This window comes from Telopea speciosissima, chromosome 5, assembly GCF_018873765.1.
Source record: "Telopea speciosissima isolate NSW1024214 ecotype Mountain lineage chromosome 5, Tspe_v1, whole genome shotgun sequence".
In the NCBI taxonomy this organism is placed as follows: domain Eukaryota; kingdom Viridiplantae; phylum Streptophyta; class Magnoliopsida; order Proteales; family Proteaceae; genus Telopea; species Telopea speciosissima.
In genome coordinates this window covers 67,139,863-67,161,218 of record NC_057920.1, presented here as the reverse complement: position 1 = coordinate 67,161,218, position 21,356 = coordinate 67,139,863, and the positions used below count along the sequence as shown (strand labels likewise).

The 21,356-nt window shown below is 41.4% G+C and overlaps 1 protein-coding gene across 4 annotated transcripts in view; it reads right to left on the bottom strand.

Moving 5' to 3' along the window:
• LOC122661367 (protein furry homolog-like) overlaps window positions 1–21,356 on the bottom strand; it is a 56,905-nt gene that overhangs the window by 22,771 nt on the left and 12,778 nt on the right. For 3 of the 4 annotated variants that reach the window (XM_043856740.1, XM_043856741.1, XM_043856738.1), the window contains exons 8-10: window positions 4,509–4,604; window positions 4,189–4,306; window positions 3,853–4,119 (exon numbers count right to left, since the gene is read on the bottom strand). In XM_043856740.1, the coding sequence (XP_043712675.1) occupies window positions 3,853–4,119; window positions 4,189–4,306; window positions 4,509–4,604 (481 nt within the window). The remainder of the gene's footprint in view (window positions 1–3,852; window positions 4,120–4,188; window positions 4,307–4,508; window positions 4,605–21,356) is intronic. The other variant, XM_043856742.1, reaches the window with a different exon arrangement.

Sequence of the window (21,356 nt, the reverse complement as noted above, 5' to 3'; positions counted from 1 at the left end):
AAGAAGGGTCGCAAACACTCACATCAATCATATGCTCAGGAGGAGGACAGCAGCAGTATGAACACCATGCTTACAAGTTTCGGAAGCATGAGTATAGATACTACTAGTGAGCATCAATCATGGAAATCATCTCAGCATCATCATGGCTATGACTATGGCCAGCAGAGCACTGGTTCTGATTATAGTGCCTATGGTTAGTATGGGCAATTAGCAGCTAAGTATGACAGTCAAAGCTCTGAGTCAGGTGTTGGGTACACATTCCCAGTCCCAAACCAGCCATACATGCCTCAAACTCAGTATGACAGTAGCAGTGGATCTTACACCTCATACCAACAGCCTCCCATGTACCCTAAGAAAAGGAAATTGGTATATGTTGATCAGAAGACTTATATGGAAGTTGTGTCACACTATCTGCAACACTATAGCAATTCCATGACATGGGAATTCTATGTGGATCGATATGGGGATGAATTTCTTGTTCAATCTCATTTTATGTAACAAATTAAGTGAACATTGATGTAATGTACATTTTATTTGAATGTTTTAATTGATGTGTACTAATTAGAATGTTTTGATTGCTAATTTGCTATGTTTTACTAAATTATATGTAGATTAGGTTGTTTTAGTACGATTCGTCGCCTACCAACCTATGGTCCAAAGTGAAACTCATATTTGGACTTGTTTTTTGGCAAATCTGGGCTTGCCATTGTGTTTAAATGGCCTGAAATAGGCTGGATACCAAGTTTCAGACCCAAAATATGTGTACAACCCACCGAGTTGGGGGTCTGAGTCCAAAAAATAAAAATGCAGCAATGCCGAGATCTCGGCTTGACTCGGTTTCTGGCCTGGCCGAGATGCCACCGAGACCTGAGTTTTCGAACCTTGGGTTTAGGAGGTCTTAATGATATAAAGATGTTAGGGTTTGGAGGGGTTTTAAAATTCTGCAGTTGGGCAGAATCAGGTTGCAGGTTTTAGGGTTTAATGGAGTGAGGGGATGGAGGGGTTAGAGTGGATACTATAGGCTGAAACTTGGATCAAGTGTCAACAATGATGTAAGGAATTTATGCTGAAAGTTTGGTTTGAAACTAATGGACAGATTCGAAGTTATGGAGGTTTCCTAGTAGAAGTAGGAGAAGGGGATTCTAGGGTTTAGAGATATGATTAGGTTACTAATTTCAGAATTAACATGTCATGAAATCAACTACCTATTCTGAGCATGAAATCAAAATCGAGTATGGTTGAAGGTCTGAAACTATGCTTTAATGGAGGCAGGGGCAGAATGGGAAATATGAGAATATATTCAAATCAGGCCACACGAATTAGGTCAAATTTGAATCACTTCCCAAATTAGGGTTAATAGAGGTATGGTGAAAATCTGAGTTCAATCAGACGGCTGGTTTGGTAGATCTCAAAAATCACCTTGTATGTGACCTTCTAGAAAGAAGAAGAATAGTTGCAGAATTTCTTACTTGTTGCAGGTCTTCAATGGCAGCAGCTTTGCAGATGAACAATGGGGTCTCCCGATCTTCACGATGCAAGGAGATAAGTAGCAGCCCTCCCGATCCTCACGATGCAAGGAGTCGATTGGAGATCCACCAATCCCTTCCACCTTGAGATCCACAAGGATATAGACTCACAAAGTGCAGAAGTAATGGTTGGAGTTGTGATGAGTTGATGCAGATTCATCACAATGTGCTTTGTCCTCTCATGTTACACCAGATTACTTGCAATATAAATAGCGGCTTGATCGTCACAAAACATCTTCATAGGTTGAGTGATAGGAAACCCCAACTCCTGAAGCAACGACTTTATCCACATCAACTCAACTGTAGTATGTGACATTGCCTGATACTCGGCCTCAGCACTAGATCTAGCAACAATAGTTTGTTTCTTGTTTTTCCAGGTGACTAAGTTACCACCCACAAATTCACAATAACCAGTCGTAGAGCGCCTATCACCATTAGCACCAGCTCAATCAGCATCAAAAAACCCAATCAGGTTAACATTTCGATTAGGTCAATAAATGAGACCCTTACTAGGAGCACCTTGTAGGTATCGTAGCACACGACAAGCAACATCCCAGTGAATCTTCTTTCGTATTTGCATAAACTGACTAATAACTCCAACGACAAAGGATCTATCTAGTCGAGTAACAGTAAGATAAATGAGTTTCTCAACTAATCGTCTATACCTATGTACATCTGTAAAATCCTCAGTTCCTCACTCACTGGAACCAATTTATTGATGGGGATCCATGGGGGTATTTGCTGGTTTGGAAGCAAGCATTCCAGTTTCAGACAGGAGGTCAAGGACATATTTCCTTTGTGATAAGCTAATACCTTTCTTGCTTCGTAAAAACCTCAATACCAAGGAAATACTTGAGTTTAAAACATCACTTTCCAGAAATTGTTTTGCTACACTGATTTCTGGTTCTGGTTGCTGAACAATTCATGCTTCTATTTTTCGTTGGTTTCCATTTTTATTGAGTACTAATTCTGTCCATCTTCTACAAGTTTCTATTTCAGAACCTAGCTCTTAAGCTAAGTTTCTAATTTTTCTGTTGGTGTCTAATTTCGGAACCACTTTCTATTAACTGTTTTCAGTTCAGTTTCGATTACCGAGTCTCTTTTTATTTTCGGAAAGTTTCTAAATCTGGTCTCAAATATGTTTTCTTATTTTCTGAGTTCCTAAACCTGAGAGTTGTTATTTCTAATCTTCTGTTACTGCCAAAGAACAGTTCTGATTTCAGATTCCTACCCTCTGCGATCCTGGAATTTTCATTGGGATTCTAAACCCTAATCCCTTAGGTACCTAGATTCCCATCACTACCACCCATGGAAGCTTCCATGCTCTGCCACCTAATGTGCCACATGGAAGGAATTTGACAAATCCAACTATAGAATAGTAAGGGCATGATCTCCATGGGTTACTCATCAATTTTCACAGCACAACTCAAACGTTTTTTACCCATGTATTGGCATCTTTCCCTTGTGTTTTTAACCATCCATTTGTTTTTCTAAATGTAATAAATCTTCAAAATGTTAGACTACCACATGACCAACCTAATTGAGTTCAAAAGTAACAGGTAATCATGGTACCATGGGGCATACTGGTACACAAAATTTAGGCACTCAATGATCTGTTATGCGGCGAATATTGTGTCTTACCACCTAATGCCGTATGGTCGGATCTAATTATTGCTTATTTAAGGTATATTTTGCATGTATCCTAAGCATATCCATATGTTTCTCAAACGTTTCCATGCGTATCTTTAGCGTATCTTGCATCTTTTAGCTTCTCTCTGAAAAGTCTCTTACAATCACACTATCGATATGCTAACCGATACTAGTACTTCACACCTTGCATAGAAATTTATAGTGTCTTATTTTTTTTCTCTTTTTAATTGGTCACTGACATGGCCTGTGTTTTGCACGATTTTGCACAGTATTCAATACGGAAAGTTTGTGAAGGATGCAAATATACAATTAGCAAAAACATAAGGGTGAGGGTAATATAAAGCAGGTCTCTTTTTGTTTTATAATGAAAATACCTTACACATTTTAACTTTTATAAATTCAATATGATAAACATAATGCTACTAATCAAAATGTCCTTGTGTTTGTATACACATTAGTATACATGGGATAACTGGGTAAGGCCATCCAAAATACTACAGGAACACACGCAAACTGGCTATAAATTTCTCAATTCCACAACCCAAGAACTTTAAACTTATATCCATTTATTTCAACGTAAAGAAACAAGTGTAGATCGGTTAGCTTTTTCTAGATCACAAAATAGCCAAGATCTTCCAATCTCAGAAAACAAGATAGAAAGTCAAGACCCACTTACAGCTACATGTTTGCTCTGTTTTTCCATCCCATGCATAAGCTGCACTCTTATCCGAGCTACAGCTTCATACCATAGATTAAGGGCACGATCCACACCAGATGGGGGCCACTGGCCTTTAACATCATCTGCAAGCGGTGCTAGAATGCTTGAAAGCATATTACATAGTGCATGGTGGAGTTCACTTTTCCTTTTATGCGGAGGACGGTTTAGTGGGTTTGCCTTTGCCACAAAGGAAGCCGATGCATTCAGTCCACCCTGTGTCTTAACCTGGAAATTAAATGATGATTACATACTCAGTTTTATGCATATTAAAAATATAACTTCTGGTACACATACCCCCAGCTTAAGGTAGCGCATCCCATTTATGATACTAAGTGTTTCACTTCTGGCAGCATTGGTGTCAATGCGACGAGTATTCAGTTCCATGAAAAAGCGCTCAGTGACAGAACTAAACCTGATGGGAAGATATGGAAAGAATAGTCAGATCTAAGAAGGGTGGAAAAAAAGACGGGGATAAATGACCCTGGGTGCAAAGCTTGATAATACTTGTGACTGACTGACAGAAACATCGCATGCCACACTGAATTATTATTGTCAAAATCAGCAAATGAAAACCAATCATTCCCAATGAAAATTAGCATATTGAAGGTTGCTACCTAATTCTTGACAAAGCACCCAGGAGTTGTGCAACTAGGTCTAGAAGTAGTCCCCGCAAATCAACCAATGAAGGATACTCAATCGGGCTAACAACCCTGCATTTAGTAAGCATTTGATCAATGCCTAGGAGTTATTATGAGAAAATGAAAATCCTAAGCTTTTGAGTATCAATCTTACACATCTCTTCTAGCCAAAAAATAAATAAAACTAAAAAAAATCATACTGGATCTTCACACATAGTCCAGACCATTGGCCATGCCATGCTTATGTAAATGAATGTTTCAAATAATAAAACACAACAAAAATCAATAGGCACTCAATTAATGTGATACAAAAGCTGGTAACTTCAAAGCACTAATTTCTCCAAGAGGTACAAGATATAACATGCAGTTCAAACTTCAAAGTGCTTAATACCCCCCAAAAAAAATCTTCTTAACTAGTACCAATAAAAACTGCATAACAACTCTATTGCTTTACTATTTCGCTGTTTCGATCACAGTCGCCACATTTTATCTGCTTGATGAATGCACTTACAGCAATTATATAGGGGTATGAATCAGATGAAATTGAATATTTTGTTACCTGGTAACTGTTCTTGACCTTGTTTTAAAAATAGGTAAAGGTTCCAGCTAAATAGGATGGGGTCCCTATTTGTCCAACCTAGTTGTGCATGTGGAAGGATGAAGTCACAATTCTGAGTCTCTGATTATCAGAGATATGGCATGGTCCAGATTAACCATGAGTCAAATTTCAAGCCTCATTAAATTATGACGTCATATTCCACTAACACCCACCTCAACGTCTTTTTCTCCACCCATGCCCGTCTCTTTCTTTCACTTTTTCCAAGAGCTCCTACGGCTCTTTCATACCCTCCATTCCCTATGTCCAGGCTCCCTTTGCTCAAAGGGCACCCTTGGTCGCCTAGGCGGCACCCAGTCGGGCTTGGTTTTTTCTCCCTCCACCACCTTAGGTCGCCTAGCCACCTTGACAACTATGGTGTATTGTTACTTTGAAGAGTAGTTTTTGAATGATTATTGTAACATTGGAGAGCTATTGAGCCCCTTTGAGAGTTGAGTGTGTCCTCTTAGCGAGTTGAGTAAGTCCTCACCCTTGGGTTGAGTGAGTCCCCAAGCTATCTCTATCTTGTATTCTTATTGCTTGTTAGTGAAATACTTCCAATTTCCTTCTTCGATTTCTATTGTCTTTGCCTCTGGAGCTTGAGTTAGAAACTAGGTATGGATTAATTCTAACAAGGACCAAGGAGTAAGAGCTAGGAAGAGAGAAGAAAGAGAAGAAGAGAAGAGGAAGGAGACTTAAGAGAGAAAACCGTGGGCAAGGGAATTGAAATCTCTTGCCTATATTATTCACTAATATATTCCATATGAATTACATATAAGAGGTAAAAGGTTAAAAAAAAAAAGAGAAGGGAGAAACTACAACTTAAGGTGACATTACAATAAACCAGTGACTAAAGTACCCCTATTACATAAATTCTAACACTCCTCCTCAAGCTGGAGAATAAATGTCATACATTCCTAGCTTGCATAGAAGGGTACTGAACTGGTGAGGAACAAGGCCTTTGGTGAAGATATCTATCAATTGATCACTTGTCTTCACAAAAGGAGTACAAACACACCCAGAATCAATCTTCTCTTTGATGAAATGTCTGTCTACTTCAATGTGTTTTGTTCGGTCATGTTGCACGGAGTTATGAGCAATACTTATAACAGTCCTGTTATCACAGTAGAGCCGCATAGACCCCTCAGTGTCAAAGCCCAACTCTTGGATCAACCGTCTCAACCATATGAGTTCACATACCCCATGATCCATGGCTCTAAACTATGCTTCGACATTCGACCTAGCTGCAACAGGTTGTTTATTGCTCCTCCATGTAACAAGGTTACCACCTACACTTGTACCATAACCTGATGTAGATCGTTTGTCAAAAACTGAACCACCAGCCCAATCAACATCAATGTAGCACTCTATCCTCAAATGGTTGTGCTTGGCATATAAAAATCCCTTTCCTGGAGAAAACTTCAAGTACCTGATGATGCGATAAACAACGTTTAAGTGCCCACACCCGAGGGCATGCATAAACTGGCTCACCACTCCAACTGCATAAGTAATGTCTGGGCGAGTCAAGGAGAGGTATATCAGCTTCCCCACTATTCTCTGGTACTTTCCTGCATCTATAAGAGGACCACAATCTTCACTAAGCTTGTGATTTTGACCAATTGGAGAGTTTGTTGGTTTACAACCCAACATCCTTGTTTCTTTCAACAAGTCCAGCACAAACTTTCTTTGACAGATATTTATTCCCTCCTTTGATCTTGACACTTCAATCCCCAAGAAGTATTTCAAGAGTCTGAAGGTCTTTAATCTTGAACTATTGGGTCAACTATGATTTCAACTTACTTATCTCAGCCCTGTCATTCCCAGTCACCACAATGTCATCAACATAGACAATAAGAGCTTTTATAGTACCATTACCTCGCTGGATAAAAAAGGTGTGGTCGGACTGACTTTGGGAATATCCATTCCTTAGGATGGCCTGTATAAATCGCTCAAACCAAGCCTTAGGAGACTGATTGAGACCATAAAGTGCCTTTTTTAGGAAAGACATTTTCCCTTCAGCAGATTGAAACTTGAAACCAGGTGGAGGTTGCATGTACACTTCCTCTTCTAGACAGGTTTAAAGTATCCTTCCGTAATCCGTATCCACCAATACTAACCGATACGTATCTTATTTTTAAGGTACCGATATGATACACTATCGATACTGTCACACCCCCATCCCTGAACCACGGGGAATGCAACTAGAGCGTACCAATACGCTCTCTAACCACCATAATCACCGATGCAGACTCCAAGACTAACTCATTCACAACGACAAATAATAGGTAAAAGGAAAGGATTAATATTAATAACATCGAGTTAGCGAGAAGCTGGTGATAGCATATAAAATATTGTCTATTCAAATTTACCCCTTCATATCAATGGGTTCTAATCGGGATCTATGTATTATCACCGTATAATAAATACACTTATCAAGAAAGGAATAAAAGAATACACCTTTGAATCGAGAAAATAGTTTATCAAAGTGTAACAAAAGATGGCCACACACCGAAGAATCACTTGTTCCCTCGTGGAACACATCTCACAGATGCACTCCGGTCCATGATCCTCATACTCGAAGTCCACCACTCTTCACGACCTTCATCAGAGTCTTGAACTCCGTGCCGTCATGCTCGAATGTACCGCATCAACTAAAAATATGTTTTCTCGAGGAGTGAGCTCCAATCGAGCCCAATGAGTGGCTAAGCCACACAAGCATACACAATAATAATAATGAATGGGGTTGATGCAAACCATACATGATGGACGGATACCAAGGTGTCCCATACCACCAAGGTAGACCGTACATCACATACAATTTACAATCATGCTACATGAATGAATGATGATGTATAGTTTTATTGTTATCCACCTAACACACAACTAAGTCGGTATAGTACTATAGCAACACCTTAGGTAGCATCCCCGACATCGGTACCATAAACGGATGGTATACCGGCGATGACAAACCCGAGTCGCACCGAAGCTCTTGCACTGTCTCCACCAAGAGATATACGCAAACCCCGAGTCAAATCCCGTCCCGGCGTTCGGCCCAAAATACGGTTGGCGCGCCGAACTTCCCGGTGGGTATACCCGAATAACGGTCGGAACCCACGGATTTGACCGACACCTAACCCCTGTCGGTAAGGTATAGTGGGTAAACATTTATCCTAGCCAGATTCACCTATTGATGAGCGAGGTACGCATGTGCATAGGCCGAGGCCGAGTCCATAGATACTGAAATACGGTCGGCCGGCTATCCTCTCGCCCCTCAGCCCATACGTACGTATACAAGTACGAGATGTGAATACCGAAGGCGTCGATCGGTCACCATCCCGTTTCCACCTAATGCAATGGACAACTCTAATGCAATTTCAAGTACGGCAATCTCAAGCCCAAGACCCACCGACACTGATCCCGCTCCGAAGCCCTGGATCTACATGCCATGAGGAGTCCATATTATGGAATCCTCGGTCCAAGACCAACCGGCACCCGAGTCCCATAACTAAATCCAACACCATTCGCACTATAGTGCGAAAAATAAATAATATCGCAAGACAAGAATGTAAAGTCCTATCAACATCTAAACATTTATATCGTCCTATATCTTACTAATAATTATATATTATAGCACACATGCATGAATGACATTCATAGACACGACACACAAAACATTCCATAAATTAAGACGTTTGCTTAACTCACTCACCTGATTCTCGGCCAATCGTCGATGCGGAGCTCTTCAAATCGGCGTTCGATGCAAGTACACCGTCCCACGTACTAATACGCCCCGAGCCGGGTCAGTCAACCTAAAGAGAGTGTACAACGTGGGGAGAGATTAGTGCCTCGGGCTAGAAGAGTTGGGCCCATAAGTTATCAAACAAGGCTAAAATAGGGGACCGGCACATACAATAGGCTATATCATGTGCTGTCCATGTGCTGTCCAGTGCTGTCCCTCTCGGACTTTCCCACCACCGGCGGATCTAGGTTCTCGGGGGCACTGCGTGTGCTGTCCAGTGCCTGTCCCTCTCGGACCTCACACCGTAGATCTTTCTCGGGGACTGGCACTGCGTGTGCTGTCCATGTGCTGTCCCTCTCGGACTTCCCACCGTGAGATCTAGTTTCTCGGGGGACGGCACTTGCGTGCTGTCCATGTGCCGATCTTCTTGTTCATGCCATTCGAGAATGGTTTTGCAGCCCCAAAGTCTTGGGCTAAAATGGGGTATTCTTAGGGGTTTTTAGGGGTCTCTTTGGCCATGAGAACAACCCCAACCAAGGTGCCATAGCACACACCCAATAGGGTTTGTAAACCCCATGATCGATTAGGTTTTCCTCCATTAAATACATATGGAAAGGAAACTCATGGGTTTGGGTATTGGGGTTTTGAAAGGGTCTTTAATCAATGTTATTTAACAACCCACAAACCACACCTCATGGTCTTCCATGAGGGTTGGTGAAACCCGTAAATGGAGGTGAATCCCCAACTTAGGGTTCATAAATGGAGAAAGGGTGAAAGGGGGTTCAAGGTAGGATTAGGTGTCTTTATAACTAAGCTTCAAAGATTAGCCATTAATGGCCTTTCCATTAGGGTAGATGAAGCACTCATGGCTCATAAGTCCAAACCCTAGGTCTATAAATTAGGAGGTGAGAGAGAGAGAGAGAGAGAGAGAGAGAGAATGCTCACCAATGTAGGAGAGCAAGCTTGGGTTCCACCTCTCTTCCTTCTTCTTCTTCTTCTTTCGTTCCTTCTTCCTTCTTCTTCTTCTTCTTTTTCTTCTTCTTTTTCTTCTTCTTCTTTCTTTCCTTCTCTCCTTTCCTCTCCACGATTTAGGTTTTATATTGTGAGGTGAATAGTGGATTGACCCCTATTTACCTCACTTTAGTCTTAAGTCATGTTTGGTTGTCTTAGGTCTTTAGGTCAATTTTAAGTTATTGGGCCCATTATACTACTAGGCCCATAATATGATTAGAATGAACATCGGGTCCTAAGCCCATTCTAGTATTTATACTCATGAGTTATTAGGATATTAACTTACTCCCAATCATCTGTAGTGGGAACGGCACCGGGCGAGCAGGGCGGATCCTCGAAATAAGGAAATGCTAGGAATGCACCCTCGAAGACAAACTTTCCCTACCTCGCCGATGTACCTATCCTCGATGACTTCTCCGAGTCACGTCAACAATCTTGTGGGATGGCTTGAGTATCAGTGGTCACGCTTCACAAGCGCACTCCGCTCCCCCTTCTACATAAAGGTTCAAACCAGACCGGTGGTCAGACCGAGTTTTAAATCGGATTTTGGGCACGGATTTAACATCCTCCCCACCTTATAAGAATTTCGTCCTCGAAATTGAGACGTACCTAGGTATCTGCGTAGGTGAGGATACTTTGATCGCACTTCACCTTCTCATTAACGAGATGCCCCTTTAATCAATGAGATTGCCCCACCGAACTTTATCAAAAGTTATTCGATTGTGAGGATTGCTGTCCTTATAATCAAAGTTCTCTTCGTAGCTCTTTATGTGTCACCATACAGTGCGCGATGTGGCTTTTAGTCTTGACAATATCAATGTAGGGGTGTACTTTCTCACGTCATTACGTAAAATACATTAACACCTTTGCCCTCTTTGTCGAAGCAAATTACTCCTTAGTTGGCGATACTTGCAAGAAAACATAATCGGCATAGCTCTTCCATTTAGATTAAGCCGCCATGATTCGGTCCCTTATCAAATCTACTTTTCCACAGTGGCTTGTATCAATTCAGACCCTAATATTCTTTGCTAATCAGCTTCCTCCCAATATAGTGGTGTTCGGAAATTTCTATCGTTGCTTTAACGGTGTCATACCTATAGTAGTTTGGTAGCCGTTGTTGTAAACAAACACTACGAGTGAGATGTGCTCATCCCGACTACCCTTCATATCAATGACACAAGCCCGAGCACGCCTCTAGGGTCCGAATAGTCCTCTCTCGACTTACCATTAGTTTGTGGATGGAGAACCGTGCTAAAATTCAGCGAGTACCCATAGCCTTCAAAACCGCCACAGACTTCAATGCAAACTCGGGATCACGATTAGAAATGATATCCACCGGATCTCCATGTAAGTGAGTCACATTATCCATGTATAGCTTATTCAACTTGTCCATTGATAGATCTCCTTTATTAGGATAAATGTGCTAACTTGCTAAGCCGATCAACAATGACCCAAACAGCCTCAATACATTTAGCTATACCGGGCAATTTAGTGACAAAATCCATAATGATGTATTTCCACTCTCGTTGGGAATAGGAAGTGATTACAATAGTTCATATGGTCATTGCCTCTCCATGCCACCTTAACTCGCTCACCATTGGGTACACATAACCTATCCTCGAACCGAAGGATGTTATTTCCGTATAAGGTAAAATCGATTCCTCCCGCATCTCTTCCCGAATGTCATCTATCAATTTCGTAACTCGCATCGGTATGTTGGACTTCCTTAATCTTCTCCGCCAATGAGGGTTGTCTTGTCGAGCGGCAAATAACATAGTAGCATCATCAATCAACACTTCCACCATTCTTCGGCTTCCTCTATAAGCCTCTCATTGATCGTTAGAGTGGGCAAGGAAGGGTTTGTGATTTCCTACTAAGTGCATCCGCCACCACACCGGCTTTGCTTAAATGGTATTGGATAGTGCCGGATAGAGGGGTTAAAACTATGCTCAACTTCCGCTCCGGGATCGCTTAGTTATTTAGCTTAAACTAAGTTGTATTGATTTGTCCTCTAATAGTATCCACCTTACATAATGGTATAAATCAATTCCGGTTTAGTTAATATAAAGTCTAGTGTATATAAGGACCCAGTGAAAATCAAACTTTGAGCTTATACTTCTAGAAATAGAGAGATGCAACTATTTCCATATACTTCGTCCAATATCTCGTACTCCTAAAATTTTGGGTTGAATGACACAAGACTACTCACTTTGCTTACCTGGCTTTTTCTATGAGGACTTTCACTTTCGATCCTCCAATACCTAACTCACTTTAGAATGAATTGGAATATTGATGGAATCCCACTCTGTTCACTCCCAATAACGGAGGGGACATTCAGGGACCCATTACTCCACTCATATCTATTGTTGAGCAAAGTTTTATCGAATCATTCAGTTCCATTCCTTTTTGTTCTTGACGCACTTGGCTACACTAACACCCGATATAGTCTTGTTCATCAACTTAAATTGCTAGATCTATCATTCTCTTCCAACTACATGATATAATCCATACCTCCTAGCATCCGTCCTAAATTATCCTTTCTAGATATCCATCGGTTCGTGGGTGTATAGACATATCGAGATTTAACTACGTGCCTATATATATATTTTTTCACCGTCCCTTCGAATCTAGACACAATTCGGGTTTCCCTCGACAAGGTCCCTGAACGTACGTGCCCATACACCAAGCCAATCCCAAGCATTCCCGGTAGATTTACCAACAAGTCCTAAAAATGGCTCTCCGAGAGACATGTAGGGCCATAGCTTACCCAAGGGTACTTAGGACCAATACTCAAAATTTCTAGGTGGTTCCCAAAGAAAGCCCGGGCCACCACCGAGGCCACGAGAAAAATGAAAGATAATTTCCACCTAATCATTAGCCTACGTAACAAGTCCTGCGAAGAGTCTCTCACCGATGACTAGCTTACGCAAGTTGGAATTACAACTAACAACGTGGGTGACTAAATTGAGTCGTCAACTCTAAAATCAATAATACATGCACAGGTGATAGGTATAGACATAAGGTACCGATGCAATGAAATTTACCTTATTGTCATGCTAACAATGTAAGAAAAATAATGAATGCTAAGCGTTAGTGAGTTAGGTAAGGTACTTGCCATCGCGCCGATGATGACTCGCCTCATCTGCAGGCATGTTAAATACACTCCCTGGGATTGCATGGGACCGATGGCCTCGCAGTTTGACACATACACGGCTTACTCGTCGAGCAAGTCTTGGACATATGCCCCGCTAAGTGCGAGTTGTAGCAACGAATGCCTAGTGATGGGTTTGAGGTGTTTGTGAAAAGGCTCGGTGAGCTTTTCTTTTGTATAAATTAGCTATTTGCTAATCCATCTCAATGTGTAAGCTTCTTCCCGTTCCTACACTTGCTTATGGTATGATTCTCTATTCAAAATGTTATTCGTAATGTGCCTAACCACAACATTTTTTTTTGCGACCAAGAGCCCAGCTTGATTGGTATTGGTGTATCTTGAAGTCGTTGGGCTTATGCAACAACAATCCTATGATGTATAAATTTTCCTAATATATACAATAGCTCTTTATGGTTAGGCTAATCCCAATTATCATTATATTTTACATCATTGTTCATGACTTTACCCTCATAAACTTAAGTGTATATCCTTTTTTTATTTTTTATTTTTATTTTTATTTTTTACTCCTAGGGTTTAGTATGTAGTTTCTCATCATTTCTTCATTTCTAAACTGGTTTATGTTCTATCGTAAAAATTTATATATTCTCCCTTGTTCTATCAATTCTTGTTTGTGGATAAGGTTTTTAATATTTAACCCTAATTTAGAGTAAATCGGGTCGTGTGAACACCGAGTTAGTCCAGGAGGTAGAGCATCGCGTCCGATACTGTCTCACACCCCATCCCCGAACCACGGGAATGCAACTAGAGCGTCACTAATACGCTCTCTAACCACCATAATCACCGATGCAGACTCCAAGACTAACTCATTCACAACGACAAATAATAGGTAAAAGGAAAGGATTAATATTAATAACATCGAGTTAAGCAGAAGCTAGGTGATAGCATATAAAATATTGTCTATTCAAATTTACCCCTTCATATCAACGGGTTCTAATCAGATCTATGTATTATCACCGTATAATAAATACACTTATCAAGAAAGGAATAAAAGAATACACCTTTAATCGTAAAATAGTTTATCAAAGTGTAACAAAAGATGGCCACCACCAAGAATCACTGTTCCCTCGTGGAACACATCTCACATGAGCACTCCGGTCCACGATCCTCATACTCCGAAGTCCACCACTCTTCACGACCTTCATCGTGAGTCTTGAACTCCGTGCCGTCATGCTCGAATGTACCGCATCAACTAAAAATATGTTTTCTCGAGGAGCGAGCTCCAATCGAGCCCAATGAGCGGCTAAGCCACACAAGCATACACAATAATAATAATGAATGGGTTATCGCAAACCATACACATGATGGACGGATACCAAGGTGTCCCATACCACCAAGGTAGACCGTACATCACATACAATTTACAATCATGCTACATGAATGAATGAATGATGTATAGTTTTATTGTTATCCACCTAACACACAACTAAGTCGGTATAGTACTATAGCAACACCTTAGGTAGCATCCCCGACATCGGTACCATAAACGGATGGTATACCGGCGATGACAAACCCGAGTCGCTACCGAAGCTCATTGCATCTGGTCTCCACCAAGAGATATACGCAAACCCCGAAGTCAAATCCCGCCCGGCGTCGCCCAAAATACGGTTGGCGCCCGAACTTCCCGGGTGGGTATACCCAATAACGGTCGGAACCCACGGATTTGACCGACACCTAACCCCGCTTCGGTAAGTGGTCATAAGATCGGTAAACATTTATCCTAGCCAAGATTCACCTATCAGATGAGCGAGGTACGACGCGCATGTGCATAAAGCGAGGCCGAGTCCATAGATACCGAATACGGCCGGCCGGCTATCCTCTCGCCCTCTAGCCCATACGCACGTATACAAGTACGAGATGTAATACCGAAGGCAGCCGATCGGTCACCATCCCGTTTCCACCTAATGCAATGGACAACTCTAATGCAATTTCAAGTACGGCAATCTCAAGCCCAAGACCCACCGGCACTGATCCCGCTCGAAGCCCTAGATCTACATGCCATGAGCGAGTCCATATTATGGAATCCTCGTGTCCAAGACCAACCGGCACCCGAGTCCCATAACTAAATCCAACACCATTCGCACCATAGTGCAAAAAATAAATAATATCGCAAGACAAGAATGTAAAGTCCTATCAACATCTAAACATTTATATCGTCCTATATCTTACTAATAATTATATATTATAGCACACATGCATTAATGACATTCGAAGACACGACACACAAACATTCCATAAATTAAGACGTTTGCTTAACTCACTCACCTCGATTCTCACCAATCGTCGATGCGAGCTCTTCAAATCGGCGTCGATGCCAGTACACCGTCCCACGTACTAATACGCCCGAGCCGGGTCACCAACCTAAAGAGAGCGTATAACGTGGGAGAGATTAGGCCTCGTGGCTAAGAGAGTTGGGCCCCATAAGTTATCAAACAAGGCTAAAATAGGGGACCGCACATACAAGAAGGCTATATCATATGCTGTCTACGCTGTCCCTCTCGGACTTTCCCACCACCGGCGATCTAGGTTCTCGGGGGCGGCACTGTGTGTGCTGTCCACGTGCCTGTCCCTCTCGGACCTCACACCGGTAGATCTTTCTCGTGGACTGGCACTTGCATGTGCCTGTCCACGTGCTGTCCCTCTCGGACTTCCCACCGCAGCGATCTAGTTTCTCGGGGACCGCACTGCACTGTGCCGTCCATGTGCATCTTACTTGTTCATGCCATTCCGAGAATGGTTTTGCAGCCCCAAAGTCTTGGGCTAAAATGGGGTATTCTTAGGGGTTTTTAGGGTCTCTTTGGCATGAGAACAACCCCACCAAGGTGCCATAGCACACACCCAACATGGGTTTGTAAACCCCATGATCGATTAGGTTTTCCTCCATTAAATACATATGGAAAGGAAACTTCGTGGGTTTGGGTATTGGGGTTTTGAAAGGGTCTTTAATCAATGTTATTTAACAACCCACAAACCACACCTCTGGTCTTCCATGAGGGTTGGTGAAACCCATAAATGGAGGTGAATCCCCAACTTAGGGTTCATAAATGGAGAAAGGGTGAAAGGGGGTTCAAGGTAGGATTAGGTGTCTTTATAACTAAGCTTCAAAGATTAGCCATTAATGGCCTTTCCATTAGGGTAGATGAAGCACTCATGGCTCATAAGTCCAAACCCTAGGTCTATAAATTAGGAGGTGAGAGAGAGAGAGAGAGAGAGAGAGAGAGAGAATGCTCACCAATGTAGGAGAGCAAGCTCGGGTTCCACCTCTCTTCCTTCTTCTTCTTCTTCTTTTCGTTCCTTCTTCCTTCTTCTTCTTCTTCTTTTTCTTCTTCTTTTTCTTCTTCTTCTTTCTTTCCTTCTCTCCTTTCCTCTCCACGATTTAGGTTTTATATTGTGAGGTGAATAGTGGATTGACCCTATTTACCTCACTTTAGTCTTAAGTCATGTTTGGTTGTCTTAGGTCTTTAGGTCAATTTTAAGTTATCGGGCCCATTATACTACTAGGCCCATAATATGATTAGAATGAACATCGTGTCCTAAGCCCATTCTAGTATTTATACTCATGAGTTATTAGGATATTAACTTACTCCCAATCATCCAGTAAGGGAACGGGTACACCGGGCGAGGGCCGGCGGATCTCGAAATAAGGAAATGCTAGGAATGCACCTCGAAGACAAACTTTCCCTACCTCTGCGATGTACCTATCCTCGATGACTTCTCCGAGTCACGGCCAACAATCTTGTGGGATGGCTGAGTATCATGGTCACCACAAGCGCACTCGCTCCCGGTTCTACATAAAAGGTTCAAACCAGACCGGTGGTCAGACCGAGTTTTAAACTGGATTTTGGGCACGGATTTAACAGATACGATACCCAAGGTACTAAAACTCGGAACTCGGTACCAACTCGATCCCTTGAAAAACCGAGTCGAGTCGAGATCTCGGCAAGATCTCGCCAAGTTGGTGCATTTTATTTTTTTTCGACTCGAAGCCTCAACTCGGTGGGTTTTAGACCTAGTTTGGGTCTAAAACTTGGTATTCAGTGATGCAGACCCTAGCCTCCTCGAATTGAAGAAGCTACCCTAAGCCTAGGGTTTTAGTAGGAACCTTAGTTTAGTTTATTTCAGCTCTATACTTAGTTTTTATTTTGTGTTTTTAATTGAACCGGTCTAAATTGGTTGCACCCAATTGGTTCAATTGGTCTAATTTAAGTGAAGTGATCCTATTGGCTAAGAGGTTCTTATATCCTATTGGCTAGTGGGGAATCTTATTTTATTTCAAGTAGTTTAAGTTGTTTTAAGTCATTAGGGCCAATTGAGTCTTTTTATGCTTTTTGAATTGTTTTAAAACACTTAATTGTACCTCTCCACGATTTTGGATGGAGATTAAGTTGTAATAGTTCTAGGAATTAGGCCTTTGGCCTCTTATTTAATAAGAGATCGTGGGAGAGGCTCCCCCACCAATTATGTTTTAAAAAATCGTTTCTTTATGCTGCTGCCATGAATGCTGCTGCTTGCTCTTTGAGAGTGTTCCTTGTGGGTAATATCAAGAAGGCCTTGTGAGTCATATCAAGGTGGAAGGGCTGGTGGATTCCGGCGACTCCTTGCATCTTGTAGATCGGGAGGTCTTGCTCAAGCTCATCTTCAAGCTGCCATTGAAGAACCTACAATTCAGTAAGTTATTTTATTGTTTTAGCATTCCCCTTCTTCTTCTAACCTTCCAACCTAAGCTTCCATTAAAACCCATCGATCCCCTTTAAACCCTAGATCATCTAAAGTTTGTCCAGTACCATTCCTTCATTAGAATCCACCCAAAACTGAATCACAGCTCCCTTACACCACACCCTACACTCGACCTAACTCCCAGCCCCAGCTATCCATAAAACCCTTAACTTCCCTCACCATCATTGAAACCCAAAACCCTAAAACCTGCCCAGACCTAACCAGCCTACAGAATCTAACCCTATTACACTCGAACCTTCCCCATACTGCCCTTATCACTCGGCCAGAACCCCTGTCCAGAATTCCCCCTCCCAACCCTAAATTGATCTCTTTTCCTAAAACCTAAAACCCGAAACCCTAAACCTAAAATTTTTGAAATTTGAAAACTTATTCAAATCTAACCAAACCTAGTTCATTAAGACCTTTAAGACCTGCCTAGTTTAATCCTATAAACTACTTTCCCATTACCTTACCCTAACCTTAGAATTTTGACCTAAAACTACACTGCTGTCTCATTGTAACTGCTGAATCAGCAGCCCCCTTAGTTCCTTTTGCCATTGATCCTATTACCCTAGTTCCTAGTGGGATTACTCCTACCTAGGACTACATCATTCAACCTATTTTAGGCCATTTAAACACAATGGCACTATCAGATTTTGCAAAAACAAAGTCTAAATAGGAGTTATGTACCGGTCAAAGTTAATTTGGTGTGCACAAATGCTGTCAAAATCGCTCTGAATGAAAATATTTTCTTGGACATCAAAACAAATGAATATTTTATTGTACTTTTGGTTTTTAGCAATGTTTTACCATATTAAGATTTATAGAATTTTTAGATTTGAGAAAAACCCCAGCATTAAAAAGTTGAAAATTGCACCTACCGCCGAAAATCCAGTTTTTGTTCTTGAACTGGGGGGTTGACTTTTTTTCCTTTTGGAATTTGATTTTTTAACTATTTTTATTGGATTCAAATAGGGGGGTATTTGCTTATTTATGAATAATATCTTAAGTAAATGAAATACAAATACCATTTACTTAAATGATATTAGGCATAGATAAGTGTCTGTCTTAGTTCCTAGCCTAAATAAGTGTCTGTATACCAAGGTTTGCATAGATAGGTGTCTGTATACCAAGATTTTCCACCAAGATCTTGAAATCTGGCACTCATATAAAGGAGTTTGGGTCGAGATTCTCGAGATCTCGATCGAGTTGTTGCACTTTTTAACTCGTATGCCAACTCGTCTTGGCTTCTCAAAAAACCGAGAAACTCGCCAAGATCTCACGAGTTCTCGAACTATGACGATACCTAAAAAAATTGGTATTAATACATGTAAGAAACCACATCCTTTATATATAATCAATTGAATGCACTTGTCTCATTGTACTTTGTTCTCCTTTTATACATTATAGATTTTACATATTACTTATTTATAGTGTTTTATGCTCCAAAAGTCTATTTTGCATATATCCTAAGAATTTCCATATGTTTCTTGACCATTTCCATACATATCTAGCGCATCTTGCGTCTCTCCGATACGATACGTTTCTTAAAATCAATCATCTGATACGATACCCGATACCGATACTTTAAACCTTGCTTCTAGGTCACCATGGTGAAAGGCATTCTTCACATACAATTGATACAATGGCTAATTTCTATTGGCGGCCACTGATAAGAGGACTCTTATGGAGTTGTATTTGGCCACAGGTGCAAATGTCTCCTGATAGTCAATCCCATACACTTGATTGTATCCTATGGCTACTAGTCGGGCCTTATATCTCTCCACAACACCATCGAATCCGTACTTGATTGTGTAGAGCCACCTACATCCAACTAGGACTCTCCCCCTAGGAAGATCAACTAGTGTCCAAGTACCATTCTTCTCAAGGGCCCTCATTTCCTTAGACATGACTTCCTTCCACTTTAGGTCAGACAAGGTCTCAGTAACATTCTTGGGAATGGAAGAAGATGAAAGAGCAGTAGAAAAGGCAATACCTGTTGGAGATATAGCATCATACGAAACAAACTTGTCTATAGGGTTAGTACAAGCTCTCTTTCCCTTTCAAATAGCAATGGGAAGATCTAACTCAAAAGTAGGAGAAGGGATATTACCTGACTGAGGAAGGTGGACATCAGGATGTGGATCCAAAGAGGACTCTTGGCAGGCCTTCTTACTCTAGCAACCTCTTTTGTACACATTTAACTCTTTTGTATTGTCAGAACCAACACCTGAATGTTCATACATGTCAACAACATCCACTTCTTTGCGTTTCCCAATATGAAGAAGGAATGGGGAGATAGGAAAAGGAGGAAGAAAAGGAATGACATCAGCAGCCTGTTCATTCCCATTACTCTCCCCTTAAAGAGGATGCTAATGAGGAACAAAGAAAGGTATGGATTGAAAGAAGGTAACATCTTTGGAGAGAAGTCGCCTTCGGGAGGAAGGATGGTAGCACTTATATCCCTTGGTAGAAGACGAATATCCAAGGAAAAGACATTTGAGTGCCTTGGGGTCAAGCTTAGTCCGAGCTGATTTATTAACGTGGACATAGCAAACACACCCAAACACCTTAAGAAGAAGGGAGAAAGCATGAGCTTGAGATGATAAGGTTTCCAAAGGAGATTTGGAACCAAGAAGTTAAGTGGGCATGCGGTTGATTAAGAAGGCAGCAGTAAGAGGGGCATTAGATCAAAAAGTCTTGGGGACATGCATGCCAAACAAAAGACTCCTAGTGACTTCCAACAAATGCCCATTTTTTCTCTCAGCCATCTCATTCTGTTAGGGGGTGTCAACACAAGCAACCTGATGGATAATGCCATTGTCAGTAAAAAACTATTGTAGCCCCCCATGCATATACTCGCCCCCCTTTATCAGAACGAACAGTTTGAATGCGAGTACCAAATTGAGTACAAATCAGCTGATAAAAATAGTTGAAGGCATCATAGACATCATTTTTTTGTTTCATCAAAAAAGTCCACGTGGACCGGAAATAGTCACCAACAAAGGAAACAAAATAACGACAACCAGACAAAGAGGTGGTAGGTGTGGATCCCGAAACATCAGAATGCACGATATTGAAATTACCATGATACGGGTAAGATGAGCGACAATGCTTAGCAAAAATACATGGTTCACACTGAAATACATTAGAAGAAGAAAAAGAAGTAAACAAATGTGGTAATTGTTTTTTCACAACAACAAAAGAAGGGTGGCCCAAACATTGATGCCAAAGCATCACAGAATCCATAGTACTGCTGTCACTCTGGCCACACACATAGGATTGAGCAGTAGGCAAACAGGTGTGCGGGGCTCAAGAAGGTAGAGTCCTTTCTCTTCACGTTCATTGCCAATAATCCTATTCGTCATCAAATCCTAAAAAAGACAATAAGAAGGGAAGAAAGGGACATAACAATTCAAGGATTTGGTTAAATGACTTAGATAATAGATTCGTGGCAAAGTTAGGCACATGTAGGACAGAGGCAAGGGCAGATCTCTCCAGGGATGGTGCAATGTCCACGCATACTAGTGGAACCACCTCGCATACCAGGGGGATGACCATAAAGCACCCAACATCTCTCTTTAGTGTGCCCCA